Genomic DNA, 23,081 nt, shown 5'->3' with positions numbered 1-23,081 from the left:
GTCCTTGGACTTGGCTGTCCTGGTTAAGAACTGGAAACTTTGCTTTGTTTGCTAGCACTACATTTTCTAGTTGGAATGCAATACTGTACTTCCATTCATTTTTGTCTTATGTAGCTGTTTTTCATGGAAGGCAAACTGTTTTTCATAAGTGATAGAATTACAATTCTTCATGGATAAATCTGCTTTCTCTATTCAGATGGACTGATATAATCTGATCTTTTTTTTATTAAATCAGTTGTTCGCTATGATCGAGATGAAGCCTCCAATATCCCGGGCTAAAATGATGTCTGTCACCAAATCGGCTATTAAAGCCATTAAGGTAAATGTATATAATATGCTTATAAAAGAATAAACAGATGACTGTTATATGGTGCTTTTTAAGTGACTGAATTTACTTTATACACTGTTTTTCTTTCTGTCTGGTACTAATTTGTATGTATCTCTTTATTTAGTTGTACAAACACGTTGTCCAGATTGTTGAAAAGTTCATCAAGAAGGTATGTGCATTCATAAACATTTTTTGTAAATTAATTTTTTATTCATTGGTCAAATAAACAACTAAAAATATACATTTAACTAAGTGTAGAGATAATAAATATTCCACGGAGGCTTGCTTGATAAAGACAGTAAAACCCAAATTTTACTTGAGGTTCAGGTGGAATCAGTGCTTACTGCATTTATGTACTTGGTCCATGTTGAACAAACCCAGTAAAAGGTTTCATTTTGCTTCCTGGCTGCGGTAAAGACCTTTGATGTTAAACTTGAGAACACCTTTTTTCTTGCTTGTTTTTGATTTAGTGCAAGCCGGAGTTGAAGGTTCCTGGTCTATATGTAGTTGATTCCATTGTTCGGCAGTCACGGCATCAGTTTGGTGTTGAAAAGGATGTTTTTGGACCCAGGTTTTTAAAGAACTTCACAGATACTTTCCGAAACCTCTACCGCTGTCCGGAGGATGATAAGGTACTATTTGTACATTTGATGTTCTTTTGTAACACTGATGAGTCATTTCAAAAACTCCTAAATATACATATGTATATTTTTGTTTCAGAGTAAAATTGTTCGAGTGCTAAACCTCTGGCTGAAGAATGATGTGTTTGATATGGAGATCCTTCGTCCTCTAATGGATATGGCCAATGGCACTGTTGTGCCACCTCCTGCTTTGGAAGGTAATGAAGTGTTAAAACATAGTAACAAGCGTACTTAAAAATGATGTGTCTTGTACTTTGATGAACTGTGTTCCCTTGTTGTTAAATCATTCTATATTCTTGTTTCTGAGCAGTTCCTGTTGACCCCCAACCAGAAACTATACCTCCGGTCAGTAATGCCTCAGCTGTACCTGTTGTACCGCAGCTACCCACTCCAGAAGCTTTAGCTGCTGTGGCACAACTGTTTCAAACCCCTCATGCTCAGGAGGTAAGTAATAAATTGTCTGTGTTCCCCATAAATTAAGTCAAGATTTCATTTTCTAATATTTCTTTTTGATCACCAGCTGCAGAGGATGATCCAGAACTTTCAGCAGGCAGATAAGACAGTTGGAGCTCCTACAATTGGAAATAACATAACAAATCAACCTCAGATGCCAATAACCCAGCTCAACCCATGTAGTGCTGAAACTGTGAAGAAGGGCTCATTAGCTGAGGTATTGATTTTGCTCCTTGTCTCAAGTTTTTTGAAGATGTAGTTCTGTCATTTACCCTTTTTGCACAACAATGTTTTTATTTATTTATTTTCTTCTCAGAAACTACTTGACCGATTTGACTATGATGATGAACCTGAGGACATGCCAGTTTCAGAAGACAACATTCACCTACAGTGAGTTTGAAAGGGAAACAAAATAGTCAAAAACCGGCATCATTTTTATGATGAGGATTCCTGCATTTTACATGAAACACCAATTTAAAAATTGTACTTGTAAGCCTTTCATCAATTCACTCCACAATTGTTTTTAAGGGATCCATTCTAGTATTATTGTTAATTTTTGCCTGATGGCTGTCATTTTGTGTAGGACTATGTAGGGACTAACTGCAAAAAGTAAATAAGCACAGTGGTACCCACAAAAATGAAATTTGCATATCTCACACAAATGAAAAAAAAATGTATCTGCTTACCTTGTGGGCAGTATCAATAAGCTTTTCTCAACTCTCAAAGTAAATGTCATTTGTTGTGCTTTATAAAAACAGACCAATTTCTGCCAAAGTGCTCTGTGATGACAGTTTTACGAGGCAAAGGTAGTACAACAAATAAAGGGTGGTGTAAATAAGCTTAAGCAGAACATATTACAAAGTAGAAGTTATATTCAAAACTGCCTTATATGATTTTGACTTTTCTCAAGTTCTTTATTTCAGTATCTTGAGAAACGAAATCTTTTTTTTTAATTATTTTTTAACATTGTGGTTATGTTGCAAAAATGAGTGGTTCTTGGGTTGCACCCAGTTCAGTGAAATAATGAAAGTCCCAAAGCAAAACAGGCTCAAGACATTGAGTTAACTTAGTGTAAGAAAACAAGCGTTGCATTTAATTTTTGAGATTAACAGACAATAAAAGTGCAGAAGGAAACAAGCTCAAATTATTTCATGGTAATTAAATAATCAATTATCCCAACAAAATGAGTTTGGTATCCTGTTGTTTCAGCATAATTGGGTAATATTCTCGGCTCAAAACCAGCTTGAGGTATTGTTATCTCGAGATATTAGGTCCACTGACCCATAGATATTTTAATAAAGCAAGATGAGGCATTTGGATGTTTAGGTGAACGTGTTTAAATTGATCAAGCTAGTAGGGTCTCCCATGGCAAACAGGCTCTAGGTGACGGGTCAGACAAAGAGCAGTTCAAGAACCCCTCATGACGACTACAAAATCGAGGCACGTGACGTCGCCCGGTACGGCGGAGCCGGGGTCCCACCCTGGAGCTAGGCCTGGGGTCGGGACTCGTCGGAGAGCGCCTGGTTGCTGGGTTGCCCCTCACGGGACCTGGCTGGGCCAAGCCCGAACGAGAAACGCGAGACCCTCCCCCATTGGCCCCACCACCTGCTGGGGGAACCGTGAGGGACTGGTGCAAAGAGGATTGGGCGGCGGACGAAGGTGGAGACCTCGGTGGCCCGATCCCCGGGTGCTTAGGCTGGCTCTAGGGACGTGGAATGTCACCTCGCTGGGGGGGAAGGAGCCTGAGCTGGTGCGGGAGGTTGAGAGATATCGCCAACACTGTTTACAGTGGGGGTGGGAGGCTACTGACCTCGACTGGGGACATTATTGGCCGGTGGAAGGAATACTTCGAGGATCTCCTCAATCCTGCCATCACGCATTCCCTGGTGGAAACAGAGGCTGGGGACTCGGGGTTGGACTCTTTCATCACCCAGGCTGAAGTCACCGAGGTGGTTATAAAGCTCCGCGGTGGCAGGGCTTTGGGGTTGGATGAGATCCGCCCTGAGTACCTCAAGTCTTTGGATGTTGTGGGGGTGTCATGGTTGACACGCCTCTTCAACATTGCTTGGCGGACGGGGACAGTGCCTTTGGATTGGCAGACTGGGGTGGTGGTCCCTCTACATAAGAAGGATGACCGGAGGGTGTGTTCCAACTACAGGGGGATCACACTCCTCAGCCTCCCTGGTAAGGCCTACGCCAGGGTATTGGAGAGGAGAGTCCGGCCAATAGTCAAACCTCAGCTTCAGGAGGAGCAGTGTGGTTTTCGTCCCGGCTGTGGGACACTGGACCAGCTCTATACCCTCTACAGGGTGCTCGAGGGTTCATGGGAGTTTGCCCAACCGGTTCACATGTGTTTTGTGGACCTGGAGAAGACATTCGACTGTGTCCCTCGTGATGCCATGTGGGGGGTGCTCCAGGAGTATGGAATCGGGGGCCCTTTACTAGGGGCCATCCGGTCTCTGTACGAGCGGAGCAGGAGTTTGGTCCGCATTGCCGGCACTAAGTCGGACCTGTTCCCAGTGCATGTTGGACTCCGGCAGGGCTGCCCTTTGTCACCGGTCCTGTTCATAACTTTTATGGACAGGATTTCTAGGCGCAGCCAAGGGCCGGAGGGGGTCTGGTTTGAGGACCAGAGGATTTCGTCTCTTCTTTTTGCAGATGACGTGGTCCTGCTGGCCTCCTCTAGCCAAGACCTACAGCATGCACTGGGGCGGTTCGCAGCCGATTGTGAAGCGGCTGGGATGAAGATCAGCTCCTCCAAGTCCTATGCCATGGTTCTGGCTTGTCTTCTTCAGGTTGGAGGGGAGTTCCTGCCTCAAGTGGAGGAGTTTAAGTATCTCGGGGTCTTGTTCACGAGTGAGGGATGAATGGAGCGGGAGATCGACAGACGGATCGGTGCGGCTGCCACAGTAATGGGGGCGATGTGCCGGTCCGTTGTGGTGAAGAGAGAGCTGAGCTGAAAAGCGAAGCTCTCGATTTACCGGTCGGTCTACGTTCCTACCCTCACCTATAGCCATGAACGTTGGGTCATGACCGAAAGAACGAGATCCCGGATACAAGCGGCTGAAATTAGCTTCCTCCGTAGGGTGGCCGGGCACTCCCTTAGAGATAGGGAGAGGAGCTCGGCCATCCGGGAGGGGTTGGGAGTAGAGCCGCTGCTCCTCCACATGGAGAGGAGCCAGTTGAGGTGGCTCAGGCATCTATACCGGATGCTCTCCTGGACGCCTTCCTCGGGAGGTGTTCCAGGCATGTCCCAGGGGACGGCCCAGGACACGCTGGAGGGACTATGTCTCTCGGCTGGCCTGGGAACGTCTTGGGCTCCGGAGGAGCTGGAGGAGATGCCTGGGGAGAGGGACGTCTGGGCGTCTCTGCTGAGTCTGCTGCCTCCGCGACCCGGTCCCGGATAAAGTGGAAGACGACGAGTACGAGAGCTTTTTTTTTGGTCTATGATTGATGGCTATGTTTTTATGCATAGTTTTGGAGCTTATCAAACAATCACAATGAATGAATAGTGATTACACCAAATCACTTTAAACACACTGTTCACAAGTAAAATATGTTCTTACAATTGAATGAGATATTGATAGTCATTACATCTTAGTGGGTATACTCGTTAGTATGATTCTAATGTGTGTTTTTGTCCTGACAGAGGTACACCTGAAAATTTGTTAAACCAGTTTCCTGTTCAGATGCTAAACACAGATGTTCATCCAGATGTGTTGGGACGGACTGGGGATGGAAAGGTATATTTATTGAAAACACAAAATATGATTAATACTTTTTAGAATATTAACTATATGTGTGATTCATAGTTTATTCCCCTAAGCAGATGGTGCTATTTTGCAATAGCATTGTAGGTTTGTGGGTATTTTAGATAATTTAGCTGCGGTTGTTTGTTTTTTTTTTTGTCTGTCAGCATAGTGGAGGAGTGAGCCATATTGAACAACATTTGACACCAGATGGAGTTAATTCTGTAAAAGAGTCCGACACTCAGTCATGGGTAAGCTTGCCAACTTGTGTTTAAGATGTTGTGTTTAGTTGAAGTAATACAATACCACTGTTAATGAATTCTGGAAAAGATGTTCACGAACTGCAATCCTTAAGTGCCATTTGTAATAATCAGCCTGTTTTTAATCATGGAAAGGTACTAAAAACGGTTTATTTGTTTTCTTTGTGTAATAGGAGAATTCAGGAGAAAATTCTTCCATGAGGCAGGATGGGAGAGCCAGAGGCTATAATGCGAGGTCCAGATCTGCTTCTAGGTAATGATTGTCCTCTTCACTTATAATTGTAAAATGTTAGCAATCTCCAGCATGTTGTAGTAGAGTTTGCGGTAATTGTAAGGTCAACTTTATCTAACTGTGGTCTTGTTGTGACATATACTGAATCCTGTAGTAATATGCATTTGTATTATCAGTTCAGTTCTCAGTAATTAAGCAGGAAAATGGCTTTCTAGCTCCAGATAGCTGCTGAGATTTGTACTAAGAACATTTTTAAAGTTACCTTTTGCAACAACAAATGGTTACATGAAAAGGTGTGCAAATGTTTGACTGGTTAAGTGTGTGTTTCGTTTTGCTGCCAACACAGGAAGGTGGTAATCTACAAGCTGTCAGCAGTGAAGTAGACCATAATAAAAAGCTTTGGTACAGCAAAGCGTTAACTTAAAAGCTGGCAGGCAATGACCTTTGAGTTGAGTGTTAAGCCCAGATGTTTTAGAGGACCTCTTACAGGTTCTACTGCCACATTTTGTAATGAATCAGGTCATGTTTCTGTTGTAGCATCTGAGTGTGAGTCATCCAAAGATTTTCAGTTTAAGGGGGCAGTCTGTATGCCATAAACTGTTCAGTGCTTTCAGCCTTAAGTACAGTGCTAAATCAAAACAGGTAGAGCTGCATCGAAAGGATCTCTCACCCAGTCATACTGAGTACTATTGTACTTTTTAAAGAGTATTCTTAGACAAGAGCCGTGCTCCTTAAGACTTTTTCTCAACAAATACACCAAGATTCTCAAATTGGTCCATATTTATTGTCTTAATGTATTTGCTTCACATATCTAGTTTTCAAGAGAAGCAGATAATTGTGGATTTTATTGAGGAAGATGCAGGTTATTGCCCTGAAGTTGGACATTCATTTCATTCTGTCTTCCAAACAGAGCTGAGAAAGGCCAGTTCTGTTAGAAACTGCTCATCGATGAGCTTAGCTGCAAGTTAGCTCAAAGACTGCTTGACCTAAATGGCCACAATTTGCTCCTGCAACTTAAACACTTGTGATAACAGTTTACCTCAGAAAAGCAGACAAGCTTCACAGTGGAGTAAAACAGATGAGGGTTCTTCAATCCTCTAACACAACGCATAAAGCAGCTGCGCTTTTAGAGGTATGGTTATGTTAAAGTTGACCATTCTAATCGGAACAGTTGGAACCATGATTAGTTCAGGTCTCACTGGTCTGGCTAAGAGTGGTTCTGTGTACATCATACAGTTTACCTACTGCTTATGCTGTAGTGTGTTCCCAATTCATGCAGATTTTGACTGTTTTCCCATTTCAGTCTGTGTTTTGCAAAGGGAATCGTTGATGAGTTTAAATATCTCCACAGCAGAGTCCCTGCCCCACGCATTGTAATAACATTAGTGATAGTTGGGAGAGCTGGCTTGTATGCATATATGCATAACATTTTAATATATTACTGAAATCTGACAATCTACTGTGAGTCTGGACCTACAATTTGGGTTTTTTAAGCCTATTGGAGATAAAGAAAGTGCAACATAATTTTAACACACTGATGTAGATTCTTAGTCATCGAGGACAGGACAATCTTAAGTGTTTAAATAGAAGTCAACTGGACTTTTTCTCGTTTCTTGAAAACATTTTACCTAATACAAAAGGCTTCTTCAGTTCTGAGAACTGTAAGACCAACTAGTTATCTCCCCTCTGTCACAACTTGAAGTGGAGTGGGTCAAGAGGGCCAGAGAGTTACAGGCACTGGTAAAAAAAAATTGACTTCCTTCTCATGGGGTGGGGTTCAGGTAATATGAGCAGTCAATATTGTGGAAGACTGAATGCAGATCGATATTTAATGTTTTTGCAACTTTTTATGTATGAGCCGCGCCCCCTAGACCTGCACGAAAAGTCCTCCTTTTGATAACTTCAGAAGTATATAGTGCAAATTTGAAGCAGATTCCTTAAAATCCCTAGGAGTTAATTTTACATGTGTCAAACCTAAAAATGGCTGCTTGGATCCAAAAATGAAAAATTTCCTGTAAGGTTGATTTTAAGATGCACTGCATTATGACCCTTGGATGTTTCAGTGTCGCTGAATGTAAAGGAAAAAGTAGGTGTTTGGTAAGTTATGTCTTTGGTTAGAAGTGTGCAAGTGATAGCCAAGTGTGTCCAATTAATGCTTTTTGCAATTGTGCAGAAACACACGCCCACTTTGGCTGTGTATCTCTATGTTGCACACTCAGGGCTATGTTACCTCAGGGCTGTACCTTGAGCATGTTTGCATACCTAGTTATTTCCCTTAAAGTTAAAAGATTCCACATACAAATGAAAGGCAGCATAACAATTTCCAAAAAAGCATAAAGAAAATGTAAAATTAAACTGACACATAGCAAACCGACAAAAAATAGAACATACCTGTAAAAGAAAAACAAGAGTCACAGGTCTACCTGTGACTTTGAAGAGGCGAGGACGTAATGGACCAGTGTAAAAGATTCTGGTCCGGCACCTGAAATTCATCCCATTGAAAGATGAGTCGTTATCGAGCCTTGTTTGATTTTTAGCCTTTAGAAAAAGTCAGTCACCCGACACTTGGTTTAATAACTTTTACTAGCAATGTTGAAAGTATGTTAGAATCGCACATTTATTGGAGATTTTGGACAGTGTGTGCTACAGCTCACTGTCGAAGCAGGTGCAACATCGGCAAGCTTGACTGCAGTGCCTGACTCAAAAAGTTAAGTGCAGTGGCTAATTTATTTATTGGCAGTGCAGGATCAAATCTATTTAAAATTAATATTTTACCTGTTCATGGTTCTTAGGGCTCCTCGTCTTTTGGAATAGCTATGTTCCTGTTGTAGCCACTCCTTAGTTGTGCCATGTGAGGCCTAAATCATTAGATGTTTTTTTGTCTGTTTTTTTACACCAAAAAGAAACAGCAATAATTGAAACAGAATCAAACGACTAAATCTATGGTCCAAATTTTTCTTCAACACTGCTTTAACTTGAAACATTCTAAATTATATTTTGACGTTACGAGTACCGTCTGCTCTAATCTGCTATGCTCTGAAGCTGAACAGAATACAAATGTTTAAAATTACCTATAATTTGGTGTTACTGTTGCTTATGTATCATCAGTTGATTGTTTACCATCTCTCAACCACAGACAGCATTAACAAAATTATTTTGATTATGGGAGATGATGAAAGCTCAAAATTCCATGTCTCAGAAATTTTGAATATTGTGAAAAAGTTAATGCACAATCACAGAATGTCGAGTGGCAGAAAAATATGTTTATATGTATTATGGAATGCTAATTTAGGTTTGCAATGCACGCACTTCACAGTGCTTTCTTTTCCGGAAAGTTTAAAGTATTTGCTGAAGCAGATAATTTGCCTTTAGGAATTTTAGTAATCGGGGTACTCGGAAGTATTTGAGTGAATTCTTTTACTATATTTAAATAATTTGACCTGTATTTTCTCCTCTTCTGCTGCCTGTTGTTGGATACTTAGATTTTATCTGCAGTGCTATCTATTGCTTAATAAAATAACTGTTGCCTCAGGCAAAAGTACTTACTCTAGAGACAGCCGCTGAGTGAGGGTAACTACACTGTAACTGTAACTGTAACCACAGTTTTACAGAAACTGGGTTGTGCATATCTGCCCCCCCCCCCCCCCCCCCCCCCCCCCCCAGCTAAAAACAGTATTTGGGCGCGCATTATTTCAGAAATTTTAACAGAACTGGTTTGTCCCCGCCATAGCACTTTTTGAAGGCGCGGTCGCTCCTTAGATGTTGTATTTCTCATTCGCAGTAATCGCTAGCTGCAGATCTCATCTAGATATAAATTTTTCTTCAATACCCCTATTTGCAGTAAGTAAGTAGTTTGTAGTTATTGAAGTTGGTTTTTTGTTTGATTGTTTTCATGTTACTGTATGGATGGGCATAGACTCATAAATCAAAAGACTCCATGGGTGTCACAACCGTTGGGGATGTGGGTGTTTTAACACCAACACTTTTCCCACAGCTCTTCCAGTTTATTTGCTTTGTATTGCGCTCGCTGTATTTGCCCCTCCATCCCATTCCTCTCTCCCTTCCTTACCTGTTGAAACCTAACACCTGCTGCTGATTGGCTGCGGATTAGCTTTCCCACCTTAAGTCATGACTGTCTTATGTTTGTCTTACGTTCAGTTCATGCTGAGGATACAACGGTATGGATCGACACAGAAGTCACTAGTTGCTAACATATTGTTTCTCTGGATGTGCTAACCAATGTTGGCCAGAAAAAGCAGTCTCTTTACGAAATTTGTAATTACGAGAAAAAAAAACGCTTAATGGAAACGCGGCAATTTATAAAAAAAACTCCCGTTTTTCTATAAAAAGTTCTTGTGCTAGGAAGAGGTGGTTTTTTTGGCCATATTGAAATTAGTGTATTTCGCAAAACTGCGATGGAAACAACTTTTTCGCATCACACGAGTCACGTGATCAACAACCGTATGGTGCTACTGGCAAAAAAGATGAAGAACACGACTGGAAGTAGTAGGAGGAACTAACTCATTCACGTGTAATTTTATTTGTATTTCTTATTAAATGAAAACACCGCAATTGCGAAATTGTGCAAGCATTTGGAACACTGAATGGAATTTTGGTAAAACAGTCCAACAACAATAGAGTAATTTACAAATGGTTTGATAAAGAACAAATGTACTCATGTATATAGAAAAACCATCACATTGGTCAAGTCAGGTCAGGGAAAGGAAGGGTGATCATTGGGGGTTGGCTGGGAGGTTGATAAAGTTGTTTTTGAGTGTAATGTAGATGTGAAAAGTTTTGTGAAGCACGATGTAGTGATTTGTAGAGAGGGTTGAATGTCGTAGTTGCATGAGGAATGAAGGAGTAAAATGAAGGAGAGGTGGATAACCCAGTGAGTTTGTATTGGCAGCAGTAATTCTTCAAAAGACATTCCTCTTACCTCTAGTTCTATCATCACATTTAAAAGTGTTGTAAATTTGATCCAGATTTTCCTCTTAAGAAATTTTTTGGACAACATCAAGTACATTGTATGTTAATTTTCTGTTCCCCAATGCCAGAGCATGACATGTTAGACCAGGTTTCAAACATATAACTTATAGTGTACGTTATCATTACATTTAATAATACTACTAGTGCAGTTGCAAAATAGTTTTGGTGAATGACATTTTTGAGAATTGGGCAACAGACGAAGGTGGAGACCTCGGCGGCCCAATCCCAGGATGCTCAGGCTGGCTCTAGGGACGTGGAATGTTACCTCACTGGGGGGGAAGGAGCCTGAGCTTGTACGGGAGGTAGGGAGAAATTGACTAGAAATAGTCGGTTTCACCTCCACGCACAGCGTGGGCTCTGGAACCCATCTCCTTGAGAGGGGCTGGACTCTCTTCTACTCTGGAGTGACCCACGGGGAGAGGCGGCGGGCTGGGGTGGGTTTGCTAGTTGCCCCCAGCTCAGCCGTCTCGTGTTGGGGTTTACCCCAGTGGATGAGAGGGTCGCATCCCTGCGTCTTCGGGTTGGGGACAGGTCTCTTGACTGTCGTTTCGGCCTACAGTAGTAGGGCAGTAGTGCGGAGTACCCGGCCTTCTTGGCTGGATAGTGCCCCTCCCGGGGACTCCATTATTCTGCTGGGGGACTTCCATGCCCACTGTTTACAGTGGAGGTGGGGAGCTGCTGACCTCGACTGGGGACATTGTCCGGTGGTGGAAGGAGTACTTCGAGGATTTCCTCAATCCTGCCGTTACGCATTCCCTGGTAAAAACAGAGGCTGGGGACTCGGGGTTAGACTCTATCACCCAGGCTGAAGTCACCCAGGTTGTTAAAAAGCTCCGCGTTGGCTGGGCTTCGGGTGTGGATGAGATCCGCCCTGAGTATCTCAAGTCTCTGGATGTTGTAGGGCTGTCATGGTTGACACGCCTCTTCAACATTGCGTGGCGGTCGGGGACAATGCCTCTGGACTGGCAGACTGGGATGGTGGTCCCCCTTCGTAAGAAGGGTGACCGGAGGGTGTGTTCCAACTACAGGGGATCACACTCCTCAGCCTCCCTGGTAAGGCCTTTGCCAGGGTATTGGAGAGGAGATTCTGGCTGATAGTTGAACCTCGGCTTCAGGAGGAGCAGTGTGGTTTTCGTCCCGGCCGTGGAACACTGGACCAGCTCTATACCCTCTACAGGGTACTCGAGGGTTCATGGGAGTTTGCCCAACTGGTCTACATGTGTTTTGTGGACCTGGACAAGGCATTCGACTGTGTCCATCATATTGCCCTGTGGGGGTGCTCCAGGAGTATGGAATCGGGGGCCCTTTATTAGGGGCCATCCGGTCTCTGTACATCCGGGAAGGGCTCAGAGTAGAGCCGCTGCTCCTCCACATCGAGAGGAGCCAGTTGAGGTGCCTCGGGCATCTATATCGGATGCCTCCTGGACGCCTTCCTCGGGAGGTGTTCCAGGCACGTCCTACCGGAAGGAGGCCGCTGGGAACACCTTGGGCTTCCCCCGGAGGAGCTGGAGGAGGTCTCTGGGGAGAGGGACGTCTGAGTGTCTCTGCTGCCCCCGCAACCCGGTCCCGGATAAAGCAAAAGACGACAAGTACGTTTTTGTTTCGTGCAGATTGCAGGTGATCATGGGATTAATTACTGAACTTCATTCATTAGGTGTTTGTTTTAACTTTAATGCCATGTTAGATTAAGTAAATTATTGCTCAGTGGTAGCACTGAATAATTAGCACAAACAGAGAAGCTACTGATAAGTCAACTTTGGGTAAACATTTCAAGATGTCATGAGCTCTGCCTTACCGGGACAACCTACTAACATCTCAACTAGGAGAAATATTTAAAGCTTCCATTGTCAGGCTGAGGGCTGTTTATTATGATGCTATGTATTGTGGGACTGTTGGTGGCGTTATATTCAAGCGATCTTAATTTACATACTTATATACACTCACCGGCTACTTTATTAGGTACACCTTGCTAGTACCGGGTTGGACCCTCTTTTGCCTTCAGAACTGCCTTAATCCTTCGTGGCATAGATTAAACTAGGTACTGGAAACTTTCCTCAGAGAGTTTGGTCCATATTGACATGATAGCATCACACATGCTGCAGATTTGTCAGCTGCACATCCATGATGCGAATCTCACATTCCAAAGGTGCTCTATTGGATTGAGATCCAGTGACTGTGGAGGCCATTCGAGTCCAGCGAGCTCATTGTCATGTTCAAGAAACCAGTCTGAGATTTTTTGTGCTTTATGACATGGCGCGTTATCCTGCTGGAAGTAACCATCAGAAGATGGGTACACTGTGGTCATAAAGGGATGGACATGGTCAGCAACAATACTCAGGTAGGCGGTGGTGTTGACATGATGCTCAATTGGTACTAAGGGGCCCAAACTGTGCCAAGAAAATATCCCCCACACCATTACACCACCACCACCAGCCTGAACCGTTGATACAAGGCAGGATGGATCCATGCTTTCATGTTGTTGATGCCAAATTCTGACCCTACCATCCAAATGCAGAAATCAACGTTTTTCCAATCTTCTATTGTCCAATTTTGGTGAGCCTGTGCGAATTGTAGCCTCAGTTTCCTGTTCAAAGCTGACAGGAGTGACACCCAGTGTGGTCTGCTGCTGTAGTCCATCCGCCTCAAGGTTCGATGTGTTGTGTGTTCAGAGATGCTTTTCTGCATGCCTTGGTTGTAACGAGTGGTTATTTGAGTTACTGTTGCCTTTCTATCAGCTCGAACCAGTCCGGCCATTCTCCTCTGACCTCTGGCATCAACAAGGCATTTGCGCCCACAGAACTGCTGCTCATTGGATATTTTCTCTTTTTTGGACCATTCTCTATAAACACTAGAGACAATCCCGGTAGATCAGCAGTTTCTGAAATACTCATACCAGCCAGTCTGGCACCAACAACCATGCCATGTTCAAAGTCACTTAAATCACCTTTCTTCCCCATTCTGATGCTCCGTTTGAACTGCAGCAGTTCGTCTTGACCATGTCTACATGCCTAAATGCATTGAGTTGCTGCCATGTGATTGGCTGATTAGAAATTCGCGTTAATGAGCAGTTGGATAGGTGTAATAAAGTGGCCGGTTAATGTATTTATATACACCGTTGCAGTAGTACAGTAGGCTTTGCCCCTAAACATGTTTATTAGTGAAGAGTAAACACTATTGAGGTTTCCGCCCTGTGCAATAGAAATCTTGATCGGAGGGGATTTCTCCCAACAGTTGCAAATGCTGCATTCAGGTACAGCTAGTACACTAGTTTGTCAAAGTATCAAAACAACCCCAAAGTTATTTAAACTTATTTTATTCTCAAATAAAAGGTCTTGTTTAAAAATTTCTAAACACCCACATTGACCGTTTTCAAGTGGTCATATTGTTGTATAATGTATCTATCCAGGCAATAACTATTCCTGTTTATACTGCTTTATTCATTAAAAAACTCCAACCAAATCTCCAGTCAGTTCTGTATGTTTCAACTGAAACTCTAAAAAGTCTGCTGTAGGGTGCTCCTTTTATGCAAGTTGAACTAAATACAATGTACTTTCAGACACAACACAACTCAACACAAAGAACTGGAACTTTTATGTAGAACTATAAAGACCTTGTTTCTTTTAAGGAAAAAAAAAAAAAAATAGGTCTTCTAAATGTGGAACATTATTGCTTGAATCTATAAAGATCTGAATCTGAAAAGTGTGTTTTTTGTATTGTTGTATTTAATTAAAGGAGATGTGTTTAGTTTGGCTCAGTACAGGTTGAATGTATACTGACTTTGTCATGTTTGGCCTAAAGTAATTAAAGAAAATGCTTCTATGATGAATCCAAAATGGTGGTGGGACATATAATCAGAATCAGAATCAGAAAAGCTTTATTGCCAAGTACGTTTTTGGACATACAAGGAATTTGTTTTGGCGTAGTCGGTGCAATACAGTACAAATTAAACAGTATAAAAACACCAAGCAAATATCCAGTTTTGTGCGTTAATGCTTTTGTGAGTGGCTCCATTTATGCAAGCTAAGCTCACATGTAAATGAGTCTTAAAACCTGGAGATGTAAAGTCTAAATTTTGGAAAACCTTCAGACATTTGTTTTCTAAAGATGCTTATAAAGATGCTGTCATGGTAGCTGTAGTACATAGGTGTAACTTTAGTAATTGTTGGATCAAAATCTTTAATGTAAATGTGGTTAATTAAAGGTACAATTTCTGCCTTAGGAGTGGTTACTTTTTAAGTGTATTGAATTTTTTGCATGAAATGAGTTATGAATTGGAATTATGGCCATTTTTAAAGACAGCACTGTGTGTTATTGGGTTTAAAATGCTATGAATATTATGCTTGGAAGATATATTTCTTAGTTTGATAGATACTCCAGCCACAAATGTAATCACAATCTTATTATTATTATTTTTTCTTATTGGACTGAGTTGGGAATGAAATCCTTCATGTCTTCACCTAGGCCCAGTTAGAGTATCTACAGGTGCTTTCTTGATATGTCTGTGTTCCTTGTCCTTCAGCTTTGTCTGGCGTTTTTTTTGGTATACATTTCATGGGCTTGTTTTTCTGTTCAACATGGTCAGGTCACATTTATAAATAAAGGCAATGACTTCAACTTTGTTCAGTCCAGTTTAATGACTTTACCCAAAAAAGGCAGTGTTTGTAGCAACATTTGAAATACGTGAAGCAAAAGTATCCATATCCTCTGTTAACCAGGTTCATCATTTTTAACAGCATTTGTCGTGATGGCAGCAATACTAATAATGGCATACTGTTTAGATCTATTAGGACATTCGTGGTCCTGGTGAAATTAACCCCTAGTAATGTGTGTGAGATCAAGATCAGTTGCATTACCACCAATGACCTCCACATGTTTCAGAACTGCCACTTCTGTGTCACAATCCAAATGCAACAATCAAAAAAAAGAAAACTTTTAGTAATTGGGGTTGAACAGGTAATGTAGAGCAAAAATGCAATTTTAACGTAAAAGTTCTGGTTGTGTTGTATTTTTTTTATGTTTTAAAAATCCTTTGGTTTTTCCAACAGAAAAGAGAATAAAGAGTAAGAAACAATTTCCCCTATTCTTAGATTTGAAAAATCACAAAAATTTAACAATTATTCTAAACATTCTCAACTATTCTCAGTCTCAGAAATTGAGTGGTTCATCTATCTATACAATTTCCACGCCCCTGAATCAAAGACTGCAATGAATGCTAACGGCCATTTTGACACTGTGCAGCAAATTTATTGAATTCACTAAAAATACATAGTGTCCAGAAATTTTCTAAATGTTCCTAAATTACCAAATACGCATCTAGTTCAAGCTCGAGTTTTAGGACTCCTGTTGATCAAGGATTTTCTGAAAGAAACAAATGGCCACAAATGACCAATCTATTATAATGCTTATGCATATAAAGATCTTGGAAAAATCACATACCTCTGAAAAAGTAGAATCACAGACTTTAAGATGGAGGAAGAAGTTAAAGGGTGCCAAATGTTCAGATAGTCAGAAGAATTGAGTTCATTCGGACAATCTAGTGATTTTTGCAGATTTTCTTTTTTTTTTTTTTTTTTCTTCTTCAAAGTTTAATGGTCAGATCAAGGTCTTTTCCACCATTTTATTAATAAGCCCGGCGTAGTTCCGTCCGTTATTACCGTATTGAAGACGCAGCCTAATTTTAGCCGCGTACAGGCGTGTGCCAGGTTTCCTAGATATCTGATTAGTCTTTCATGTAATAAACTTCTCCATATCAGAGTGACTCCTTATTAGTAGATGCTCAGTCGGTACACTTCCTGACAATCATCCTTGTTAGGAAGTGCTGGGTTATTTAGACGTGTTTTTGATGGTTAATAAAATATGGGCCAATTAAATTTGTAGTTTGCTAGCTATGAACATTTTTCACAGATATGCTAAAAAAATAAAAATAATTGACTTTGATACTTTTTTGGTTTGCTCTGTAGATAATATGCACAGACTTCTCGGTCTATTGGGGTTTAACCCGGAGGGTCTTTTTGGTTTTGGATTGAGTGAGCTTCATTGCCCTGTAGTAAACAAAAAAACCACCTGGAAACGGGCATATGCCAGCTAAATCATTAACTTTGAGTCTATTCTCACAGTCACTACCTCCACACGCTGAAGTCCTGAAGTAGTAATTTATTCACCTTCACCAGTCGTAAAAAGATTGGACTCTAGAGTTTCCGACTAGGTGGTCATTGGTCAAGGACAATCAAACTGAAAACTGTCCTATTCTAGTCAATTTCTCTGTGAATCGCTACTAAAAATATAAATATAGGACATAAGTCATTAATAAACATGTGCTGATTGATTATTTAACCGTAGCATATATATCCTGTGGTAGCTGCATGCAAGTAAGAGATACAAAATCAGGAATAATATCCAGTGACTGAGAAAAGGTAAAGGCATTTTATAGACCTGCACTGAAGAAATTGCAAATAGGCCATCACCTGTAATCATATGACTAGGCTTGCAGTGAAGTATTGCACCCTGCCGTGGTCTTTTAGGAGCATTACTATCTGGTGTTGCGGTCTGATGGCTGCTGGGAGTAAGGATCTTTGATACTGCTCCTTTACACACCTTCCGCTTTTCGTTGCAGTCCTCATGTAATGCCTTGAGTTTCATCAGAGCTCATCTTAGCTTTGAGCGCATCTATCTGTCCCCCAACATCTGTAATGATTTCTGAAGGGGCTTCCTAACACACAGCCAAGTCTTTTTAACTGTTGAGTCATCATTTAATTTTCTGATTAATATATTAGATTCTACATCAGTAATAACTGAGCTCTTATGGTTTGTTCTCTTGCCAGCGTTGAGATCATGATAAAATGGGTCATTTTCATGTGAGAAATGGCTATTTCTGTTGCATTTCAACTGTCATTGGTTTGTACTTCAGATCTCCAAGGAGAAGATCGAGATCGAGATCTTCATCTCGCTCCAGGTGGTCAAGGCACCGACGCTCTCGCTCCAGAGAACGGCGCTGGAGACCTCACATGAGTTCAGAGGATAGGAGTGAAAGAGAGAAGGACAGAGAACGCAGACAGAAAGGTCTTCCCAGCATGAAGAGCCAAACTCTCAGCGGTATGTGCCAATAAAGAAATAAGTAATGAGTAATAAAAACTATACAGCATTGATTCACAATTAGTTATAGTATTATTATTAAAAGCATTGAAAATAAAAGCTCACTTTTCAATTTAAAAGGTGTTATCAATTATTCATTATTCTATTCATATCAGTTGGGTCTGGTTAAAAATTATTTTGCCATAAGTGTCATGGTGCCAAATATGTCTCATGATTTTATGAGTGAAATGGTATATGCATAAAAAAGATAAGCAGAGGATTATTTCTGTTTCACTGTTCACTTGACATATGTGTGTAATACATTCAGTATTTTCTAGTCTCTTTCAGCTGTTCCTGCTATAAAAAAAACTGCGACTGAGAATTCACCTCCTTTTGCACAACATTTATTACATTAATTATACAATGAAATACAAGTCTCTGTCAAATTGCACCAAATTCCATTGCAACATTTAGTAACACATGTACATTTCACTTCGAAGGGTCTTTTTTTCCCAAAAACGACAATTTGTTAAGAAAATACTGATGTTTAAATACAAAAAAATATACTTTTATCTTAACATTTCATTTAATTTCACTCAGCAATCTTTTTTCAATAGGTGAATTAAATTTATAAATAAAATCACCCGGGCCTTCTCACAAATGGGCTGCAGAACCTTTCAGGAAATTTTCTATTGATCCTCAATATAATACACATAGTGTGAAACCATGAAAACAGAAGAGCAGAAAAACACGTGAAAATACATGGAAATTAGCCATAAACCACAACCTACCAATTTCTGTTTGTGTTTCTATGATATTCTCAACATAAATTAAAACAGTTTAAGTTTCAAAAGCTTCAATTTAGCAAATATATTAAATTGTTCCAAAGGGTTAATATTTATAATTCTGACCCTTGAATTATGATGATGTATTCTTGTCTTATTAAGGCTTGAACTTTATCACAATTAGTCCACTTGCTTTTTGAGAACATGTTCTCAGTTTAGCTCTAATCTGAAACGTTTCCTGGCTGCAGATCCTGTTTTTGTGTCATGATCTTTGAACTGCTTTTCCATGTGTGCATTTTGACAAAGTGCTTAATCATTTTGAAAAGGGCATAGTTTATCACCAAATTGTGTCTGGATTGTAGGAAGCTGTTGCTTTTTTCTTTCTGCTCTTCTTGTCAGAAGGCCATTGTCCAAAAGTGTTTTCCTCACTCTAAGCGCAGTTCACACCAACTTGGCCATTGTCGGGTCTGTACTAGTGGGAAACTGTAGTGCTCTCTTTAGAAGAAGACGTTCCTGGCACTTGCATTGAGCTTCTTGGTTCTGGTAAAACCTTCCTGGCTCTAATTGGACCTCTCACTGCGAAGTTCTTGGTGTTCTAGAACACAGCTCTTTTCAGATGCACGAATCATCTTGATGTTGAGCCATCTGCTGCAAAGATTTGTCGACTGCACACTTCTCTTTGGAATTAGTTGTCATTGGTGTTTGAAGCACATCTTTCTCTTTTGAGGCCATTAGTAAGATTTAAGAGTGATAGTTGAATTTTCAGCTGTACTCATACAAAGCTTCACTTGTACTAATCATATACTGAAATATACATGATTAGGTTCTGTGGTCATTTTTTGCCTAGGTAAAACAAATCATGTAACTGTTTTATCGTCTGAACAAGGCAAACCGTTAAGCTTTTTAAAGCTCTTGGCAAAGACCTAATATACATCAGATCATACTCCACAATGATCTGGAAAAAAATGTAAAAGCTCACTACTAAAAGGACATTTGTAAAGTTGCATCACTGTAAAAACCTTCGACCAAAACCTACATTCCACTTAAAGTTGATCAATTCTCTTTTGCTTCTAGTTTGCAGTACCACACTTTGGGTTGGGCAGCTTGACAAGAAAACCCAGCAGTCTGATGTAATGTCTCTTTTGGAAGAGTTTGGTCAGATTGAGTCCATCAATGTGAGTTTGGACAGTTTGTGTCATACATACTTCTTACATCTATGGCTAACAGTTCATGTTAACTTTTTTTTCACTTTGAACCCCTAACTTTGTGTTCAGATGATTCCTCCAAGAGGTTGTGCCTATATTGTTATGGTTCACCGACAAGATGCTTATACAGCCTTAAAAAAACTGAGTAGAGGGTCATACAAAGTCAACCAGAAACCTACCAAGGTAGGTCCTTTACTCATTTATATTTGTTGTCCTTTAAATTTTAGTTTTCTTTGTATAACAGGATCACTGCACCTTATTTAATTCTCTCTCAGATTGCTTGGGCTTTAAACAAAGGTATAAAGCCAGCACACAAAAAGTTCTGGGAGGTGGACCAGGGAGTTACTTACATTCCTTGGAGCAAAGTCAAAGTTGAGGAGTTGGAGAGCTATCAGGAGGGTGGCATGCTGGATCCAGAGACACTAAAACCAGGTTAAATGCATGTTTTTCTACATCAGTAGCTAAATTCACACACCACAAGGTTTTAAGATGCATGTTTCCTTATCTTGTCAATGATTTTGTTGATACTCCAGAGTGGAACAATGCCAAGGAAGTTAACAGCCAGGCTGCCGTAAATGGAGCATTGGAAATAGTACCAGATGTGACTGTCAGTGCTCATGTTCAGGTAACTTTTTTGCAGTCTTTAAACACGTTCTTGTTTTTACTAAAACGTTTCCTCCTCTTTTTTTTTGGATTAATGGCCTTCATTAGAGATTGTTTGACAACATGTCTTATTGCGGTTATAACAAAAACAAGATATTGTTTCTTACTTGTGGTGGAGCCTATCTGAATCATTCTTATTATTTCAAAATGAAAATCTAAAGAAATAAGTGAAAGCTTATAGGTTAGTTTAGATCAGATATGGCATATAAATAAAATTTTCTTGGAATAGAGGAGTTCTGTCAGTAGTTACTGTAGGTGCATTATGTGACTGATCACTTTAATGTCCGGCACTGTTCCAGCGTTATTTAGTTAATATGATCTTGTGAACTTTTATTTATTTTTTGCACAAACATATAAATGATCACAGTATATGTGGGAGGATAATATTTAGACAGGTATTGTTTTTGATTGTGGATACAAGGTGCTCTAAAGGGGCTTGGCATCTTGTAAAAATCTGGCCAAACAAAGATAAATGATTTCTTCTGCCTGATCTGATACATTTATGTAAAGCCTGTTTTAATATAGACTATAAACTAAATGATAATACAAACTCTTAAATTAGTGACACAGTCTGTAAGTCTGTAGTGAACTGGCCATGTGCTCTTTTACAAAACGTCTAGTTTTTTACTCTTGTCAAGTTTAAGTATTACCTGATAAAGTATTTTACCCATCACTACTTTGTAATGTTGTTGAAGAATACAGAATTAACTTTTAGTTTTAAAATAAAATCCTTTATACTATTGGTGAAAGAAATTAAAAGTACTTATTATCCATGTCATGCCTCACTAGATGTTGCATTTTTTCACTTATGACCTGGTGGACATTTGTGTAGAATTGAATTAACTGCAATAGACCTTGTTTTATTGTACATCTTTACATGTTTGGCTCTTCTAGGGTTCATGTTTCAATATAGAGTAGGCCATCCCACTCTGTATCCATAAACACACCATTTTATACCCATCAATATAAACTACTACACATCCGTTTATTGCTCTTGTAATCAATTATTACAATTCTTTTAGAGATGTTATTAAAATGCTCAAATGTCACTTAGAAGTTATTTTCATTGTGCAGTATATTCTGAACAAAACTTTGGATTGCACCCTGTTTTGATTTAATTTGGTTCTAATGCCACATTGAGCTTGTTGACTTGGGAAATACGGTTTTTAAAGAAGGCCTTAAGTCAGGGATGTCACATGGGGTCTGAGATATATCTCCTGGTGAGTACCAGCTGATACACAATCGATCGGTGCAAAACATCTTGTGGCAGACAAGATGAGCATGAAACGACCAGATCTACAAAGGTATGAAATAGAAAATGGAAAGATCACCCCCCGTAGGGAAGTGAGAAAATGTTCACATTTCCTGATGAGGCCCTTTACCGATAATTATTATATATTCTTTTTATTATGCTAATTGTCTTCTGCTAATGGCCTGACATGTCTTATGATTTGTTTAATTGTCTTGCTCACATAAAGCCATAGAAACTACATGGTGCCAATCCTTTCACCTGTCCCATTTTTCTCTTTTGACGAACACAAAATCCATTTTTTTTTTTTCAGCATTAGTTTTGCGCCCTTTACATTTATTGACACCATATTTTTTACCTCTCCTACAGTCGCCCAACCTTGTTAGTTGTAATTTCAATTATTTAAAACTAGTTGTTAGGATTAAGATCCACACACATCTGCTTTACTTAAGCAGCATGTTCTCTTGTTTTTTCCACTTGGAAGAATGGCTGTTAGAAATGGGCCTCTGTGATTTAAACTGCAGGGAAACAGGAAGTCATTGATTAGTAACTAAACGTTTGTACACCCTATAAGAATCTTAGAATGGTATAAATTGTGATAAAGTTTTAATTTAAAAAATGCTCCAGTTACATATTCATGGGAATTGTGGCATTGATTACTTTGCTAAATAATAATAATTTTTCCTGTGCCTTGTGGAGTTGGTGTTGAAAGCTAGGCTTAATTATAGCTGTTTATGGTTTTAAAAGAGGTAAGACAATTATTTGACATTCCTTTACTTGCCTCCTTTTTTTTTTTCGTTCACCCAATTTAAAGCCAACTCTCCCAAACACGACATTTGTAGTAGATATTGCTCTCATTGTAGTATTTTGCAAGGCTGAGTATTATCTCCATGTTACGTGTCATATTTCTGTTTATAATCACATTTTCACCCTCCTTGCAATAATTCAGATAGGCTCCTCTGCTCACCTTCAAAAGTGCTTATTTTTTATTTCTACTTTCTTTCTGGTCAAGTCTTTGCATATCTACTCGGTAATCTTGTACTGTAACATCTTATTCAAATAAAACCAGTAATTAAAAACTTTCATTATTGTGGTATGTGTGAAGGGAAGCGTTTCTGTTATCCTTTCTGTGCTCAGTACCCATACTTTATTCAAAATCAGTGGAACTTTTTTGTTGGCAGTGGGTTTTCTGGCAAAATATTAAATGTGTGTTTAATATTACCTATGAATTACATAGAATATATGCTACTTAACCTATATCCATCAATAGATGGTAAAATGTGTTAAGATTACCCTCCGTTACTGTGTGTCAGAATTTTAAATTTTGTAGTTTGCAGACACTCAGTATCCAGTAATTTGGAAAAAAGTTAATTTCTAAGCTATTATTGAGGAGTGTACAAAGTTTTTGTTTAAGCCACCTTTGGTTAAAAAACAAATGAAAAGGGCCCTGAAATCA

At 39.9% G+C, this 23,081-nt stretch overlaps 1 protein-coding gene across 2 annotated transcripts in view; it reads left to right on the top strand.

The window, feature by feature from the left end:
* The window catches only part of LOC124883775 (SR-related and CTD-associated factor 4-like), a 46,445-nt gene that overhangs the window by 1,317 nt on the left and 22,047 nt on the right, over positions 1–23,081 (top strand). For both annotated transcript variants that reach the window (XM_047391099.1, XM_047391100.1), the window contains exons 2-16: positions 236–319; positions 453–497; positions 799–960; positions 1,049–1,166; positions 1,280–1,413; positions 1,490–1,639; positions 1,739–1,812; positions 5,072–5,165; positions 5,339–5,422; positions 5,605–5,684; positions 17,560–17,744; positions 19,583–19,683; positions 19,783–19,896; positions 19,989–20,145; positions 20,247–20,338. In XM_047391099.1, coding sequence (XP_047247055.1) covers positions 236–319; positions 453–497; positions 799–960; positions 1,049–1,166; positions 1,280–1,413; positions 1,490–1,639; positions 1,739–1,812; positions 5,072–5,165; positions 5,339–5,422; positions 5,605–5,684; positions 17,560–17,744; positions 19,583–19,683; positions 19,783–19,896; positions 19,989–20,145; positions 20,247–20,338 — 1,674 coding nt within the window. The remainder of the gene's footprint in view (positions 1–235; positions 320–452; positions 498–798; positions 961–1,048; positions 1,167–1,279; positions 1,414–1,489; positions 1,640–1,738; positions 1,813–5,071; positions 5,166–5,338; positions 5,423–5,604; positions 5,685–17,559; positions 17,745–19,582; positions 19,684–19,782; positions 19,897–19,988; positions 20,146–20,246; positions 20,339–23,081) is intronic.

The sequence above is a fragment of the Girardinichthys multiradiatus genome, chromosome 18 (genome assembly GCF_021462225.1).
Source record: "Girardinichthys multiradiatus isolate DD_20200921_A chromosome 18, DD_fGirMul_XY1, whole genome shotgun sequence".
Lineage (NCBI taxonomy): Eukaryota > Metazoa > Chordata > Actinopteri > Cyprinodontiformes > Goodeidae > Girardinichthys > Girardinichthys multiradiatus.
The sequence above is the reverse complement of the archived record's forward strand: the minus strand, read 5'-3'. Positions and strand labels throughout refer to the sequence as shown.